The sequence below is a fragment of the Ambystoma mexicanum genome, chromosome 2p (assembly GCF_040938575.1).
Source record: "Ambystoma mexicanum isolate Mex_15411 chromosome 2p, UKY_AmexF1_1, whole genome shotgun sequence".
Lineage (NCBI taxonomy): Eukaryota > Metazoa > Chordata > Amphibia > Caudata > Ambystomatidae > Ambystoma > Ambystoma mexicanum.
Window position 1 is genome coordinate 1023301723 of NC_090923.1, and position 18431 is coordinate 1023320153.

Consider the following 18431-nt stretch of genomic DNA (forward strand, 5'->3'; position numbering starts at 1 on the left):
CTTCCCTACGAGCCACCAGATCCTCTGACACATTGCATCTCCTCCTCAGCCAACAGATGATACCGTTCTCAGTCCCATTCTAACACAAGAGCAAGGGGGTAGCCCCAGCAATACCTCACCCCCTTCTCTTGAAGTCATTTGGCGAGGGCCCCACACTTCTTCCGCCTCAACAATGTATGGGCTGACAAATCCTGAAAGATGGCCACTCTGGAGTCCCATATGTCACTTCCTTCAGGTGTTTCGCCTTAAGGATATTCGCCTTATCCCTGTAGTAAGGCATGCATGTCAGGACTGAGCGCAAGCCTTGCGATCCATCTCCGGCTCAGTGCATGCAGTCTATGATGCCTCTCTCCCCTTCCCTGGATTCGAGGACCATCCCCATTATTTCTTGTATCTTTTGTTTAAGGCCTGTTGGAGTCGCCCCCTCAGTCTCTTGTAGCCCAAAAAAAAACAGAGGTTGTTGCGTCGCTCCCGGTTCTTGATGTCGTAGACCTTAAGGTGCAACTCCACCTCACGCTGCTCCATTTCCAAGAAGCACGCCTCGTTGGCCTCCACCCACCCCCCCCAATCCATTATGTCCTCCAGGATGACCACCTTGGCCAAAAGATCTGCCAGCTTTGCCCCCATGTCCGTCCTCATCCCTCGGATCTCCTCCAGGATGGTCTGTATGTCTGTCTTAATACAGCACCGCTCCACTGGGGGTGGTGCGGGTCCCGTGCCTCCGGCGGTCCCTACCATTGTTTTTGTTCCTTAGTAATGGAAACGTGCCAAGGGGTCCTGCCAGCTCATGGGTGTCCTTAACTGTTTCCCCTTGTGCTCACCAAGGGACAGTCGGGGGTGGGGTGTCACCGGCTTCACTCCTGCTTTGGGTCACTTCACACACGAGAGCATCCCCAGCAGGGTCCAAAGTGGCCCAATATAGTCTAGGCAAGTGGTCACCTCACCCCTCAGAATGAAGGCACCAGATTCCAGAGCAGGGTCTGCAAATGGGCAGGTTTTCTTCCATGAACCATGGCCCTGTCCCTCAGGAGGAGCCCCTCTCCGCCCCGGGGTTGGGCCTTTTATGCACACTTGTACCAGCGCTGCACGGGATACAGTACCAAAGTTCGGCCCTTCCCTCCCCACTGCGTGAACCCTTCAATTCCTTGTTTTCTCTCCAGGCCAGCAAGGCCTTCAGGGGCGGGTGACCGCTCACCTCTTCCCCGGGTGGTGCTGCGTACCTCCTTCTGTCGTTTTGTGCCTTCGCCTTGGGGGCAGCTAGTGCGTCACACCCGCACTGAGCGCTACTCCTGGTGAGGGCATTGGGCTTCCCCAGCAACCATCACCTTAGTTGAGGCCTCCTCTTCGCTCACCTTCCACAGAGTCAGAGGGCCCGGATCAGGAGAGTCCCAGCGGGCCCAACACTCCAAGTTCCCACCACAGGGTTGTTCTGTGAAAGATTTTTGCCCTGGGCTTCAGAAAAGTTATGCACCCCCCCCCCCAGGATAATAGAAAATAGCTCTTCCTTCCTCTTATAGGGGAGTGGTCCGCTCATGGGGTTGTAAATGAGCCTTTGCAGATTGTTTGACCTCTTGTAGTTTGGTGGGCGGTTCCTTAACATCTTGGCAGTCTGGGCAGGATCTATATATTAGTGTTCAGGGATGCGTCCATAAATCAGCGGTTCACTGTCCGACTTAACCTGAGTCGGTAGGAAACAGTCAAAGTAAACGCACTCTTCAAAGTCCTCCACTTCGAGCAAACTTGTGCCTAGGACTAGACGCAGGGGGCAGCCTTCCCCCGGGTCTGTGGCGTCTCCTCTAGCCCCAGCGCCAGCCCCAGCCGACCTGCAGTCATAGCCCTCCTAGCAAGGCAGGCCGGGACAAGGAGGGCCTGGATACAGTCCGCCCGCCGTGTCCTTCTGGCGGGCGGACACTTCCTCAATGTAGTTCTTGGTTGTGCTGGGGTGGCCCCCGCATCCAACACCAGTCGGGAGTCCTCCGGGTGCCCCTATGGTCCATCCCTCCTGCAGCACAGAACGCCGCTGCCGAACTCGGCAAACCGCCACCCACAGCACGATCCACCTTCCTGGGACGGAGGGGGCGGGGGTCACAGGCACGCCGCCAGCCATGCCCTCCAAGTGGGGTAAAGACTACTCCTGCTCTTACCTTGGAGGTGCAGCACACACGGGCCCAAGCCCGCCTCAGGCCCCAGCATCAGTCGGCTTGGGCCGGCTCCTCCTCCCCTGGGGGATCTGCGTACCGATTCACAGGGCCAGCAGGACTCAAGATTTCCCCACAACGAGCAGGATCAAGGCTAAGGCTCCAGCATGTTCCTGAGGCTTTGCACTTTCTGGGGGTCCCCCTTTCAGGGATGCAGGTGCAGTATAGCACTATATCTCCTCCAAAGTAGGGATCTGAGCTCTTCACTCAGGCTGCCATTTTGCCTGTGGCCCCATTGTGTTTTTTTATCTTCTGTATCCACATTACTGTTGTAGTTTGTGCATTGCTTTGTTGAGTTGCCTTTATCTGGGTTTGTTAAAGAATGATTGTCTCATTTTGGTGTGGGGGTGTGTATATGTTTGACAAATATTACTTGCCCAGAAATAAACTTTCAGGTGCCTCCATCTGTTTAGAATCCCAAGCTATGCATATTCTGTAAACTTAGGTCAGGCGTAACCAGTTTATGATGGTTGGCTCTCCATGCAGAACCTCTCTCAAAGTTTTCCTCCTAGTCTACAAGGATATCAATGGTCTTGCTCCTCAATACCTGTGATGGTATATCAGTTTACTCACCATCTTGTTCCCTGAGATCCTCCTCTGCACTCAACCTTACTGTCCCATACCCTTCCCCTTGTGCCTCCTCTTGCTTCTGCTCTTTCTCTCTACTCGCCCCGCTCCACTGGAACCCACTGCCCATAACAATCAAAGCCAACCTAACTGTGGATCTCTTCAAAGCTCAGCTTAAACTTCACTTGTTAAAAAAGAGCTCCCCTAATCCCTCCCCATCTAACCCCACCACTGCCTCCAGTGATGCATAATGTAATTTTTATATTTAATGAGCACTCTTTAGTTTGAAGCACTTGCCCCCATAGATTAATGTTACATTCGTAAGTTAGCAATTTTGATTTCAACCTACGTGTACAGTTGCGCATATTCCAAAACGGGTCAACATCCTCAGGTTTTCTTTTTCCGTTTGGAAGGGTTGTGTGTGGAATGTACTCTAGTTTTAAAATTAAATGTTTTCTTAGCAACTGAATAGCAGAGTTGGATGCACTTGATGATCCATCTCGAAATGGTGGCCTTGGTAACTCTGTCACCCTGTCCCTCATTAGCAAAAGAGAAAATTAACTTGTTTTACGTAATTCTTCTGTTTTGGGTAAATCGAACAGAACGCCACTATGCACATGCAGTGGATGTTCCCCACTATTCTGTGGATTAGGACAAAAATATGATAATTAATGGACTGGTTAACATGACATTTTTAAATGTATTTAGGAGAGTAGTGTGGGTTGAAGTCCAGAGTACTTCCTTGCGTTTGTGTATGGATATGAAAGACTCAGCCACTGACAATGCCTGTAGTTCGCCAACTCTCCAGATTGATGTAACTGCTATTAAAAATGGCACCTTTTAAGATGTGGCCATATGCCTGGGTTCAAAAAGGTGCTCCAATGAGTCTTTGTAGCACTATGTTGAAATCCCACCCTGGGTGTGGGTGTTCAATAGGTGGGTATATTCCTTCCATGAAGGCTTTAACCACTGGGGTGCTCCACCAGGATACTTTCTGCTGAGATGTAGTACAAGCTGCTACGTGAACTTTGAGTGAGTCGTAAACTAACCCAGAGTCTAGTAGGAAAAAAGGAAGGTTACAATATGTGTAGGTGCACAGTGTGGTTGTTATTCTGACTGCACCAGATAACAAAATGTTTCCACTTGTATGATGAACAATGTCTTGTACTTGGTTTTGTTGCCTCCTTTAGAATTTGCATACATCTTGTAGGTCATTTTAGATGAACAAAATATGACTTCAGAAGCGGTGCTGCAATGTTTGTGCGTACAGATGTGTCAGCAGGTTGTGAAATGGTTTTAGTTTGAACAGTGATTGCATTGCCATCCCTAGAAGGTGAGGATACCAAGTTAAGAAATAGTGGTCTAGCATTAATTTTGGCCAATGAATGACAAGAAATTAATGTGCATGAATACACAACTTTACATCTATGCGGTAGCTGAACGTGTCCACGTGCAGACTTCAGGTGCTGCAAAGTTAATAGATTGTGGATTTGGGTAGGTTATCTACTGCACTTGCAGAAATAGTAGGTTGTACGATGGATAAAGTTAAGAGTGGTGGCTCTTGCTCCATTTGTAGTTGGTGAGGGTACAATCGTTACTACTGTGGCCTGTTCTCTTACCATCTGTTGTAACAATTTGTGCAGTAATAGTGTTGGGGTTTGGGGGAGGGTAAGCGTAAGCAAATCTCTCAAAACCATGGAACCCACAGACCATTCCCCAGAGACACCAGTTCTGGGTTTCTGGTGGCGAAAAGGCAAGTTTATACCTGTAGTTCTCGACCTTAAGCATATTAGTTTGAGTGCCTCTTTGCTGAGTTCCCACTTGTGTCCCTGGTTAACCTGCCTGCTGGGGGTGTCAGCCAGGCAAGTCACAGTTCCCAGCACAAGTTGGCTTACTAACCAGATGTAGCTCAGGATGCACCAGTGCCAAATCTGCAAACTTGTACCTCCATGCTGGTTGAGAAACATTGCTGTTGGCTTCTCCAGCACACTTGGATGGCTAGTAATGACTTGAAACTGAGCAGTGCCTTTTGGACTGCCATGGGTTCCAGTACATTGATGTGTAAATGAGTCTCCTGCGCTGTCCATTTCCCTTGGGCTGAGAGTTCCTGTAAATGAACCCCCCCCCCCACCAGCATGGACAAATCTGTTGAGATGGTCACCTGCACGGCAGACAGGTGGAGGGTGCCTGAGAAAGAATCATTTTAGAAAAAAAGGTCGGCTTCCATAAATTAGTATTTCCATGACCTTGCCTGAAACTACAACTAGATCTTCAAAGTCCCCCTCAGCCGTGAAAATGTGCGCACTGAGCCATTCTTCTACTGGTCTCAAGTGTGGTCGTGTATATGTTACCAGATAAATGCATGATGCCATCATTCCCCATGAGTGTCACTGCATGGAAAGCCTAGATTCTCCTTTTGGAGGGGTATGCTTTTGGTGTTTATTAATGCCCTCCAAGGACTGCTTTATCCGAGTGGGAATAAGTATTGACTCAGTGGTGATGGAGAAGACAAATTGATGCAGTATGTGAATTGTTTTTTGAGTGCTACCAAGATACTGTTTGGAGACCAGCATCTCTGGTCTGCATAGATGGGCGGCCACCACTGCCAATACCTTTGTAAAAGCACATGGTGACGGTTATAAAATGTAATGCTTGTTGGCCACCTTCGAACCCGGATGCTTTGAGTTCATGGAAATATAAAAGCATGCATCTCATGGCCAATGTGGCCATGTACTCTCCCCCATTACAAACAAGAAATTACCTGGAAGTTTGTCATCTTCAAATGTTGTGCCTGGACAAACTTATTTGTAACTCACAGGACTTGCAGTAGTCGCATCTTTTCATTATCAGTGGGTACCAGAAAAATATGCAGTATAGATTCTCGTGTTGTGTTCTCTCGTTCGGACAATGTCAATGCCCCCTTTTTTGACAACTCCCAATACATCTTCCTGCCGACGTATTGGATGTTCTGCCTTTCTGTATTAGTTTCTTGGAGGGATGTTGAAGGGTGTAGTTTTTAATTCAATGCAACTGAATTCCACTGACAACACCAACTGATCAGTGGTTACTTTTTCCATGCAAGGAGAAACCCCTGTTCTTCCGCCCACTGGAGTTGCATGGGAGAGCAAAACAAAGGGGAGGTAATTGTGGTGCAGTAGATCCACCTCTGGTAGCACCATCTCTGGCTTGACCTCAAGCTGTGACCCCTCTGAAGCATGCCTGGAAACCTTGGGATTGGAGTGCGTTGCTGGTATTGAGCCCACCAGCATTTGTATCGTGATATCCACCTCTGTGTGCTCCCCTGGCCTTCGCATGTGCTCTGAAAGTTTTCCTAGTTTCTCTTAGTCCCGTTTCGTCTTTAGCGTTTCATCAACTGCTTTTTCAATAGTTCTCCATCTATTGATTTATTAATCAACATTGCCAGAGTATCAGGTTTAAAACCACCATGTCCGAGTCAGGAGTACCCTTTTTAGGACTTCTGCACTTGCCAACTGCCTGCCTGCCATATCTGCAGTGTCAAGGCGTTCTTTAACAGCATTTATTGCCAGCTTTCCCTCTTCAAAGATGGTGTGAGCTTTAGCTTTTAGGGAATTCAACCTACTTTTGCATCACATTCCACTGGGAACTGTCATACCAAATTACAATTACAGAGGCATTAGCAATACACACATTGGGCACTGCATTGAAATCACCTCCAGCTCCCTCCCTCCCAATTATTATTAAAAGCCTTTTGCTTCCCCTTTCCATTAGTGCCTTTGAGGTGGAAGTTGGGGCTCCAGTTTCCATGCCAGGGTACCTATAATGGAGACACATTAATTGTGGCCGAATAACAGAGATCCACTGATGAACACACAACTGCATTAACCTGACTGAATAACAGATTCCATGAGTGGGACGTACTGGGCCACTGGCTTTGGCTCCTAGGTCGTCCTCTTCTGGTCTTGTTTGGATGTTAATGCCAAAGCACTTTGCTGTGCCTTTTTAGTAATGCCCATATGCCTCAGTGGGCTGCACCCCTGTATTGTTTGTCTGCTTTTACCCTAATAACATGTCCTTCCCCTCAGGATTGTGGTGGCCATACCGGCGTGCTGTACAGAGGAGGGAGCCGGCTGCACTGGATCCTTTATGGTCCAATGCATCTCTGGCTCTTCGGGTTCCGACTGTGCCCCTTTCCGCAAATTCGACCTTGTACACCTCACCAGGTGCTTCAAGTGTACCGCATGTTTGGCTTCCATGGCACAGGCCGTCAAGGGCAATATTCTGCGTGTTTTGAAGCACTTTGCTTTTAATTGCTTACACAAGGCAGACATTTTTCTTTTTTGAAGTCTCAACACTTATTGCAAAAGCTAATGATTATTAAGCCACAGCAAAGGTGCATTTCATTTTAGACAGAACTTAAAAGGTGTGCGCTTCATGAGCGTTGTCAACTACAGGGGACAGCAGATTCTTTGAGATGGTATCATATGGGACTTCTTGAAATTGAGGGAGAGGCCCAGTCTGTAGAGAGTGACATGTTATGCTGAGAAGTTGCAGGGCCTGTTCGGGAGAAAGAGCCCTGATCAGCCAATCGTCCAGGTAGGGGTAGACATGAATCCCCCCTCTCCGGAGACTCGCTGCCACCATCATCAAATTGGTGAAAACCCTGGGGGCAGAGGTCAGCCTGAATGGCAGAACTCAAAACTGATAATGAGAACTGCCAACGGCGAACCTCAGGTACTTTCTATCCTTGTGATGGAAAGTCACATGAAAGTAGGTAACCTGAAGGTCCAATGACACCATCCAATCCCAGAGCTGGAGGGCATGAAGGATCCCAGAAAGGGTAACCATCTTGAACTTGTCCTTCCTGAGGAACTTGTTCTAGCATCTGAAGTCCAAGATGGGTCACAATCTTCCGTCTTGCTTGGGGATTAGGAAATCAAGAGTACAACCCTTTGTTAGTCTACGTCACAAGTACTGGTTCTATAGCACCTTTCTCTAGCAGCCTCAACATTTGCTGCAAAAGGAAATGATCTGGAACTTTGGATCATCCACCAGAGAGCCACTCGTCCAGAGGCCTTTTTAAAAAGAGAAGGCAGTAACCCTAGGCTACTGTTTCTAACACCCATGCATCTGAAGTAATATCTCGACATTTTCAGATGCCGCGAGTCTGCCTCCCACTGGTATCAGGTATTAATATCGCCACATAAATGGTCGCCGTAAATAATATCGCCGGGAAAATGTCGTGACGATATTATTTGGGTGACCATATAGGTGGCGAAAGGGGCAAAAAAAAAAAAATTTTAAAAAGAAATTAATTGGGGTTGCGGGGCTGTCCCCCGTATGTTCCATGCAATAATGTCACCACAAAAAACGACAATTTTTCGGGAATATTTTTGCATGGCGATATTTTTGTGGCAACATTATTACATGGATCCCTCCCACTGGGGTCTTGCGGGCTAAGGCCTCAAAGAGGTTTAGAGGCGGCTGAAGCAGCAGCTGATAGTAAGGCAGCCGTTGGCTTGGGCAGACATTGCACCTCTTCCTTGTCCACCACGAGGGAATCTTCTTTGGCCCCTTTGACCTGCAGCCCTCTCGCTCTTCAAACTAAGAGTACAAGCGAAAGGCCCTACCCCTCCAAAATGGTCCACTGGGGTGAGATGGCTGGGGCTGTCTGAGCGCGGCACCAAGGGGTTTGGCTGCCGCCTTTGAGGACTGCAGCTTCGAGGTTCTTGTCAGCCATGCTGCCAAACAGCTGAGTGCCGTCAAAGGGCATATTTAGGAGCCTAGACTCAACATCCGGTGCAAAACCGGACTTAAACAGACCGTTACCCTTGGATCGGTTCTGGGGGTACCTGGAGGCGTAATCTTGGCATTGGGCGTTCTCCTGAGTAGCGAACAGGTCGATCTCTGGAAACCCCCATTCTGCAAAGACGTTGGATACAATGTCTTTGTGCAGTCGCCATTCGTACTCTTCTGGCAGAGGTAAATCTCTGCCGAGTACGTCTGCCAGAAGATCGAGTTCCCCTGGAACATGTTAGGATATCAGGAATATCCTGTGTTTGAGAGCCAATATACAGATGTTTTGGGACAGCTTGGATAGTCCTGGAGTGAGTGCCCCCTGTTTTTTCAGGTAATACATTGCTGTTGTGCTGTCGGTTAGGACCAGCACTGTCTTCCCTTGCAGTTGCTCCTGAAAGGCTTTCAATGCTTTGAACACTGCTAGTAGCTCCAGTAGGTTTATATGGTTGGGCGCTACCTGAGGGGACCACACTCCATGCTCTGTCTGGTGAAGCAGGTGAGCCCCCCCCCATCCTGTGAGAGATGCGTCTGTCGTGAGCGTGGCTTCCACTGCAGGGGTGGTGAAGGCTTTCCCCTTCAAGAGGTTCTCCCTCGACCACCACTGCAGAGAGAACGAGGGCTGGCAAGACAACTAACAGATCTTCCCATTGTCCGCTGGCCTGACACCACTGGCTGTTGAGCCACTCTTGCATTGGACGCATGCGCAGCCACGCGTGGGGGACCAATATATGCATGACGCCATCATCCCTAGCAAATGCATAGCTTTGCGTACCGTCGCCTCTCGACTGGCTACATACTGAGGAACCTGAGAGAGCATGTTCTGAACCCTCTCGCTGGAAGGGAAGACTAGACCGTCTTCCGTACGAATTAGAGCCCCCAGGAACTGTTTTACTTGGCTGGGGACTAAGCTGGATTTCTTTTCGTTGATAGAAAATTCCAGGCTGAACAGTAGGTCTACTGTTTTTTGGGTGTTCAAAAAACAACGAACGAGTCCCCCGTGATGAGCCAATCATCGAGGTAAGGGTAAACTGGAACTGCGCAGGTGTGCCGCTGCCACTGCCAGGACCTTGGTAAACACCCTTGGCGCCGAGGCTATGCCGAAGGGGAGTACCTTGAACTGGTAGTGTTTGTCCTGAATCACGAACCTTAGGAATTTTCTGTGCGCAGGCAGCATTGAAATATGAAAGTCTGCATCTTTCATATCCAATGTTGTCATGAAGTCCCCCTGTTTTAGCAATGGGATCACCTCTTGCAGTGTTACCATGCAAAACTTCTGGGGCTTTATGAACTTGTTCGCTGGGCGCAGGTCTAGACCAGGACGCATGGTGAGATCCTTTTTTGGGTACAAGGAAATACACTGAATAGATACCCTCAATTACCTGAAGAATCGGGATGGCTTCTATGGCGTCCTTTCCCAGCAGCGCTTCCACCTCTTGGATCAAAATCTGCAGATTTTCCGGTGAAAGGCGTCGATGTTTCGGTGGTCTGAACTGTGGAGGTCCGGCGAATTCCACGCAGTAACTGTGGGCGACCGTCTTTATGACCCACTGGTCTGAAGTTATCCCCTCCCATGCCTTGAAGAAAGATGTTAATCGCCCCCCCAACCGGGAAGACATGGGAGGGGACCTGGACTTGGTCGTCATTTCTGACCCGAAGTTGACGCACCTCTGGAATTGGAGCCTCTGCCTCTATTCTTTCCGTGCTTCTACCCCTCTGGGGGTAGTAAGTGGGGCTTGCAGCAGTTTGACTTGAGTTGAAGTTGCCCGTGGCGAAATGGTTTTGAGCGGCGCAGGCTTGTCCTCAAAAAGACCCGCGAGAATTACTGCCTCTCTGTGAAGGTTTCTGGGAAATTTGGTGCAGCTAATTAATAGTCTCGTGCTCCTTCTTGGCTGTCTCCAACGCATCGTCTACCGCCTTCCCGAAGAGGTTGGCCTCTTCGATGGGTTTGTTGATAATGGATGCCTGGGTCTCAGGCCTGAAACCCGACGTGCGCAGCCACGTGTGCCTCTTTAGGAGAGTACCCTGTGCGAGAGACCTGCCTGCTGTCTCGGCGGTGTCCAGGGTATTCTTTACCACATTCTGATTGGTAAGTTTGCCCTCCGAGACAGTGGCGAGAAACTTGGCTCTGGTTGGTTCCGGAACCTCTTGAAGGCCTTCCTGGAGTAGGTTCCATTGGACGTTGACGTAGCTTGCTAGTAACATTGTGTTATTGGCAATCCGGACGGTGTAGGCCGTCGAAACCCGTTTGCCTAAGGCATACAACCTTTTGGACCCCTTGTCAGGGGTCACTCACCCGTGGCAAGGGGAACCCCCTGCTCTCTTGCGAGTGTTGGTCACCACCAGCGAGTCTGGGATTGCGTGTCCTGTGATATAAAGCGGGTTGGTGGGGGAGGGTCGGAAAAGTTTTTCGACCCTTGGTTCACAGCCCTAGTCTGAGCGGGTGTGAGTAAGGAAGGGGCCAGCAGTCTCTTTACAGAGCTCAAGAGAGGGATAGACTGGCTTGCCGGAGGCTTTTCATTAATAATGTCCTCCGCGAAATCTTGTTTGGGCAAGGCTTCAAGCGTGGCAATTTTAAAGAATTCCGCTGCTTTTTTCCAACATGTTGTTGAAAGCCATTTGATCATCCACCGGGGAAGCTTGTCGAATCGGGGTGGATGGGGGGAGAGTCGAGGCAAACGATATCAGAGTTGTGATCATCCTGCTGGGTGTCCTCCCAGTTGTCCGTTGCTCCTCGATCTTCCCCATAGTTGTCCAGAAAAGAGGCCTTCTCTTCTTCTGTATAGATGTCTCTATACGTGTCCATCTGGATATCTTCTTGATAGTCAACTTGGTGCTGGACATCTAGGTGTTGGACATCTTGTGTTTGAGGGTTAGGGTCTACCCGAGCTTTCTTCGGCGGCCGTTGATCAGAAGCCCTGAAAAACTGCTCCAGCCGATCCATACACCCCTCCAATTGCTCCGTGGTCCACTTGGATGACCCAAATGGACCTAGCTGAGTAGGAACCGTGTTCTCTGCCCTAAGGCGTTGAGAGGATCTCCTCAGGGTGCTTGAGAGGGGTACCTGGCTTTCTTCGTACGTCTTTGGGATAGTCTTCCAAATCCGTGGAAAACTTTTCGGCAGATTGGCCCATAACTGAAGGCGGAACCGGTACTAGGCCCACCGCCAGAGCAATCCTATTGATGCTTTTACGGATAGTCACCGAATCTTCGGGAGACAACGCCTCTGATGATGTGTTGGGAGTAGAAGTGTCTTCTGCGGCTCCAAAAGGGCCAGCGGATGGTTTCTCAGGTAGAGGCCTACTCGTAGTTCTCGGGCCGGTACGGGCTTTGGAAACCTTGGAATCCGTCGGAGTTTCTTGTTCTGAAACTTTGGCGCGTGTAGTTTGGCGAGTAGCGCCCTTGTTGTGTGCTATGCCCAGTCGTCATGCGCTGCCACGGATGCGGGGAAGGCTTCGGACCTGACTGATCCGTGGGCACCGCTGAAATTTCCGGCGGGCCCGTTGGCGCTTTCGCCTTCTGTCGTCGAGGACGGCGTTTGGGTTGTGTGCTTGGTGCGGTGCGATTGTACGCCCCTGTCGCCGGGTGTGTTCCCTGTAGCAAGACCGGATTCGAGCCTGGAAGGGTCGGGGACAGGCGTGGCGGCCCTAGAAGTGTCCGCCTCAAGGTCTATAACATCCGCATTTTACGTTTGGTCATCCGACATGCCCCCGTCACTGTCGGCTGGTGTCGCGGCAGGGGAAGGAGGCTCCACGCGTGACATGCCATACGCGGCCCACCGCTTTAACCTGCGCTCCCTAAGGGTCTTAGGTTTAAGGAGTTTACACGCCAAACACCGCCTTTCGTCGTGCTCTAGGGGGAGACAAGCATTACACGAGGTGTGCTAGTCTTTCCACGGATATCTAACCCTGCACACAGGGCAGAATCTAAATGGAGTCCTTTCCATAGCAGAAGGGAAGGGTGACCAGACCAAAAGGGAAAGCAGTGGGAAAAAGGAAAGACATAACAGTATGGCAAACCCCGAGCCCACTCTCCCTACTGTGTAGGTCGGCTGGAAGGCCCGACCACGTGGAAGTCCGAACGCTGAATCTTAGGCGTCAGAACCTACAGCCGTAGACGATTCCCCCGTAGTCTTAGTCGATGATGTTCTTGATGGGCGAAGTGACTTAACGGGGATAAACCGACAATTCGGTGAGATAAACAATGTCTCATGAAGAGCTCTGCTATCGGGCGACCAGTGATCTGGGCGGAAAAAAACAATCTGAGGGACCTCGGCGCATGAGGGATTTTGGGTACTACACACGTCATGATAGGGATAGTGTTTCAGACATGCCTATGCCGACGTCCCCTTTCGGTCCCGAAAGACAAGATGCAATACTCCGCGGTTACCACTGGATGTCGGACCATATGCACAGCATGTGATTCTAAGCAGATTAACAAGCATCAGAAACTAGATTTAAATATATTTTGTAAATAATGGAGATCGCCAGAAGGAACTCTGCTTTGAGCGACCGGTGATGGCGGAAAAAAACAACCTGAGGGACCTCGATGCGTGGCGCACCATGGGTAAAGTGGACGTCACACTAGGGATAGTATTACTGGCACGCCCTGTGGACGTCCCTTTTCGAGTTTCGAAAACAACAACTGTAATACTCTGCCGTTTCCACTAGATGGCAGCCTATGCACAGCTTGTGATCTAAGCAAATTCCACAAGACTCGGGGGGGGGGGGGGGAATATATATATATTTGTATTTATATAGCGCGCAGATGAGGCCCTTAGGCATAATAGTGGGGAGGGGATTTGAGTAAGATTGTAAAAGTCAAGAAGTGTGAGAAAAAGAGAAGTAGCGTGAATAGAATAGAGATTAGCACTAAAATCAGCAAGAAGAAAGGAGGGAACATTAGAGTGTACAAGAAATAAAAGAAAGGACTATAGTACTTCAGTAGAAGTCTGTCTTGCCACAAGAGTAAAGTAAAAAACCAGAGAAGCTAGCAAAAAGAAAAGCAAAACTTGTGGGTCCCAAGAATCCCAAAATTGAATTCTGCCAACAGTAGGTGAGGCGCTTGATGTCTGAGCGGTGATCAGGCTGCAAGTTCTGGGACAGTTGAAGATAAAGAAGCAGCATTATCAGACAGACATTTTGCCATGCGAACAGCAAATGTTACATAAAATGGTTTCACAGATCTACTAATGCAAAATGTTAAAGAACAAAAACAAGGGTCATACAGTTGTTCCCTTCCCACGCCCCCAACGCACAATCATGACAAATGTACTCACAGCAAATCTAAGCAGAAGGCAGGACTTCCCAACCCCGGAATCTCCAATCAGAAGCAGCTTGAACAGGTAGTCACTGAAAGAGACATGGGTGGAAAGAATGAGATACAGGTCTGTCTGGATTTGGGTAGAAGATCCGTATGATAGAAGGCATAGGAAAGAGGCTAAGTAGAACTAAGGAAATCTACAGTGAAAACAGACATGCAACAAAAAAACTGCAAAAAGGGGGAAAAACATGAACAGAACAACTGGCTAAAACCTCAAACCCATTCAATAAACATTGCACAAGCACTTGCCAGTAGACACAAGGCATACATTAGATTTTAAAGATTGATTAGCAGAGTTTGCCAATTAAAATGTTCTTTATTAGCAGACAAACATATTTGATTAGCAATTCTGTATTCAAATTTAATGTCTCCAGAAGTTATTTGTACCAAGTCATAAAATGAGCAACAATACAGCATTTTGGGTGCCGCTGAAGGAAGACATTAGTGAGATGAGTGTTTCTGAAAAATGTAAAGGTTAGCTAAATGAATGGACACAGATGGAGCATGATAAAAAAGGCTGATTAAGTTTTCAGTGCAAGGCTCTGTGCAACTGGGTGCAGTTGGTGTTGCACAGGGCTGTGCCCCATATATTGGATGCTTGACCGATCATTTGCTGTGTAAGGAGAAGTTCTGAAGTTTCACAAAACAACAAGTTGGCAATGTTAAAGGAAAGTCCTAGCCTGAGACTAAGTACGTAGTATGGGGTCGCAGCAGGCATGGTAATTATCAACTTCCGGTGGACAAGAGTGCCCTTGCCCGTCATTGATATAAATTTGAAAATAGAATTAAATACAAGTTTCGAGGAGCGCAGGGCTGCTAACTGCCTTCAAGCTCCAGCCAGGTAAGCCCAAGTGCAGCACTCCAGCCCTGCCCACCCATTAGAGGGGTATTTATTATAACTTGCTCTCCGAACCATCATGTGGAGTGTTTTTGTTTGTTTGTAAGGGAACCAGGCTTTGCAAAATTCATACTTCCCTTAAAAAGAAACAGCACATATCTCTGTGATTGGAAATAATCATTTCCAGGAACTGCAAGTGGGCCGGATGGTGTGCAGGGGGTCTGGCGGTGGCACTACAGTGTAGACTTGGGACTGGGGCACCGCCTCGAAGGACAGGGTGAAGGCTGGGCAGAGGCGCAGCATGAAATGCAAACAGCTACCTGCAGATTCCGCCTGAGTTCCCAGCCTCTGGGCTGCCCAGTTCTCTGCCACAGATGTTGGTATATAATGCAATCATAATAGTGGAGCAAAGCAAGCTCTGGAGGCCAACTACAGTGTTTGGTAGTGCAGCATGTCTGTGTATGTAAACTTGATGGAAAGATTGATCACTACTTTGCCTAAACATCTATTTAGCTTTGACTATACATTATATAAGTGGACAGAAAGGGACTAAGCAGAGTGGATGGGATAGCAGGCAGAGAACTGTGCAAAGTAGGTCAAATATTGTATTTTGAAGCCATTTCACTTTCAGGGTTGCTGGTATAAATGAACAGAGTGAAAGGATAGGCTGTCAAAGAGATAGGGAGCAGCTCATGGGTTGAAGGGCCGTTGCACAGATGTATGTAAACAGCATGTTACAGAACTAGGTTTGCCATCAAAAGCATTCGGCTGTGTGATCATGTACATTTCCAAAAGTGCTCACTCCATGTTGCACCTTCCCCAACAAAATGAAATCTAGTAGACACTGAGATTTAGTTACAATAACCTAAACTTTTCTGAGACATTGGTACAATGCAGTGTTTTATAGTAGCAATATTGTAATTATGCATTATGTAACTTCTTTAAAAATGGAATTGCAGCACCGTTTAAAAAAAATTAAGATAACACATACTCTTCCTTGCCAGTCAGGATATAGTTAACTTAATAAAATTATCATCCGGATTACTTCCTGGACAAGGCATTTGTAAAATATTAATTTTCTCCCTGCATTCACCACTACCTTATATTCAGTCTTCTAATAACACAAGATACACACTTAGGCGAAAGTGATGACAGAGCCCCATGTTAACCGTTTATTCACAGTACAAAATAGACATCTTTTATCTTACACTGCCAAGAGGTTTATCATCCAGCAATGAACTTCCCTCAGAAAGCCCAGCCGATGCAGTCCTCCTCGCACTAGCAGATTTACCATTGTAACATTGAATGAAGCAGCGTCACATCTGAAAGAGGAGACGCATGTGAGCGGCTCAGATCGTGCAGCCCCGTGATCGCTTTCCTAGCACGTCCCAATCACAAGTTGTCCTTTCGTATAGCTGCAAACACATGGCCAGTTGGAGCTTCTGAAGCCTTGCATGCCATCGCTTCCACTTCTGGGTCCACAGAGGTAGGTCTCAGCAGTGGAGAACAAACAACCACACCACCCTTTGCTTGTTGTGCCCAGAACGCAATGTACGCCTCGCCGTTTTTCATTATGCCCCCATACCTGGATCATTCCCAGGCCGAAAGTACCCCAACAAAGCACTAGTGTATTTAGCATCTGTCCTGTATAGCATCTTAAGCATGCAATTAGGGTGTGTGTCCAGTAGGCCGTTGGGCAGACACCAGGGCACTAAGCTGTGGTGGCCCATTCCCTGCAAAACATCTAAAACCTTTTACTTCGCTACAATGAACAAGCCACATGCAGATTGCAGCTCTAAACACCTTTCTGTATCCCCAGCATCCTCACTATGCAAATTCCACGGGTTTCTCGAAAAAAGGTTCTCTGTTAGCCACTTCGTGGAACCTTTTTTTATTCGTCGGTTTATTCTGTAGTGGTTGCACCAGGAAATGGGCTTCGAAATCTCAGCGCGATTACTTTTGGCTACCGCGCGCTGAGATTCCGTAACTTTGGTGATTCGAGAAGACGCCTGCTTTCCTCAGAAACCTGCAATTTGAAAAGCTGGTGGGCGCGACGTACATTTATATGAAAAAGACAAAGCCGCAATCAACCAATAAGTCGAGTACTGCCTGTTTCGAAGCCCATTTCCTGGTGCAACCATTACAGAATAAACAGACAAATAAAAAGAAAGGTTCCACAAAGTGGCTAACAGAGAAACTTTTTTCGAGAAACCTAAGACACCGGCATCATGGCCGTTTGAACAACTTTTGACAAATTAATAAGCAGAACGAAACAAGTTTGTTGCATAGCGCAACCCACGGAAAGGAAGTGTTTTCTCCTTTTTTTGGCAAAAGAAATCCTTTAGTCCAACTACGAGAGAATATAAAGCACCCGATAAAAACTGCATGAACGGGGGATTTGTTTTTTGAACTCTGTCAAACTGAACAAGAAATACATCGTCCTGAAGAGGGCCACAACTAAAAAAGCAGAACACCAGGGATGGTGTTGATGTAATCTGTGCGCCGAAACATATGTAGACATCCTTTAGACATTGAAACAAATGTGTCTCTCTTGCAGCACAAGTATTCACCTGATGCTGTACATTTACAGTTTGTTCCCCTGAAATTGATATACAAGAATATATTGGAAAACAATATATAAAGATGATCTGTCACAAGTGTCACTTTACTAACCTTAGACACCACTGGTAGAAAACGTGATTTTGCTGGACTTTTTATGATTGGTGTTTTTCTAATCGTGAATTCCTTTTAAACGTGTGAGGTGTCTTGTGGAAAGCACCCACCATATTTTTTCTGTGTGTTGAAAATTGATTGATTAAAATGGGTTTTTACTTTGTCTATGCGTTGGCAAAAACTTGTGTGTTCCATGTGAATTTCAGATAGATGAAATAGATAATCTATCAGTAGTCCTCCTTTTGTCTAGTGACCTGGTTCTAAAGTGGACTAAAAGAGGGGTCATTGAGCATCCCGTTTGTTTTACATGTTGTGTATATGTGTATCCTACATTCCTTCTCCGTATGTCATTTCCCATTCCCACCAATTATCCCCACCTATGAGACACTCTACCCCTAGACAGTCTGTGAAACATATTAAATTAATGGAAATGAGCAATCTGAATCAGCTAGGAGGGACAGTGGTCTGAACATTCATCCCAACATTCCCTCTTTCCTTAATCCCCCATTAACTAATTTGTCTCCTCTTTGTTGATCTGCTTCATCCTCAGGGACCCAAGCCCTACACAAGTGATGCAAACTTCCCCTGTCTCGTGCATATTTTTCCAGAGTACATGTGAGATATATGCAATCCCCATCTCCAGTCAAATCTGCCCAGTGGTCAGTGTAGTTCTCAGGATCTGGTTGGGGGGTGGGGGAATGTTAAAGTCCCTGGTGGGTGGAGAGGTTGTTCAACTCAGACCATACGTGGCATATTCACATCCTGAGTTTGAGCCTGCCCCTCTTTTGGGCCCAGGAGAGCTATCCTTGCCCCAATAGTAACCATCAATTTTGCGCTACTCAGGATACAAGGCATAAAATAAGCAGTATCGCATAGCAATTTGCTATGCAATTCTGTAATCAAATGGACATGTGTGTAGCAAAGTTAGCTATTTAAGTTGCCCTCGTCAATGAAAGCACAGCTCGCTCTGCATTCCTCTTACCCTCTGTGCTCTTTGCCCTCTTTTCTCTGTTCAAGTGCTAATTGAAGGAAAGTGCAGCAGTAATCATTTCCACCAA

General features: G+C 47.7%; 1 protein-coding gene across 1 annotated transcript in view; it reads right to left on the reverse strand.

The window, feature by feature from the left end:
* RAB1B (RAB1B, member RAS oncogene family) overlaps positions 1-18431 on the reverse strand; it is a 243029-nt gene that overhangs the window by 133484 nt on the left and 91114 nt on the right. Inside the window, exon 2 of the mRNA XM_069644885.1 lies at positions 13819-13891. Coding sequence (XP_069500986.1) covers positions 13819-13891 — 73 coding nt within the window. The remainder of the gene's footprint in view (positions 1-13818; positions 13892-18431) is intronic.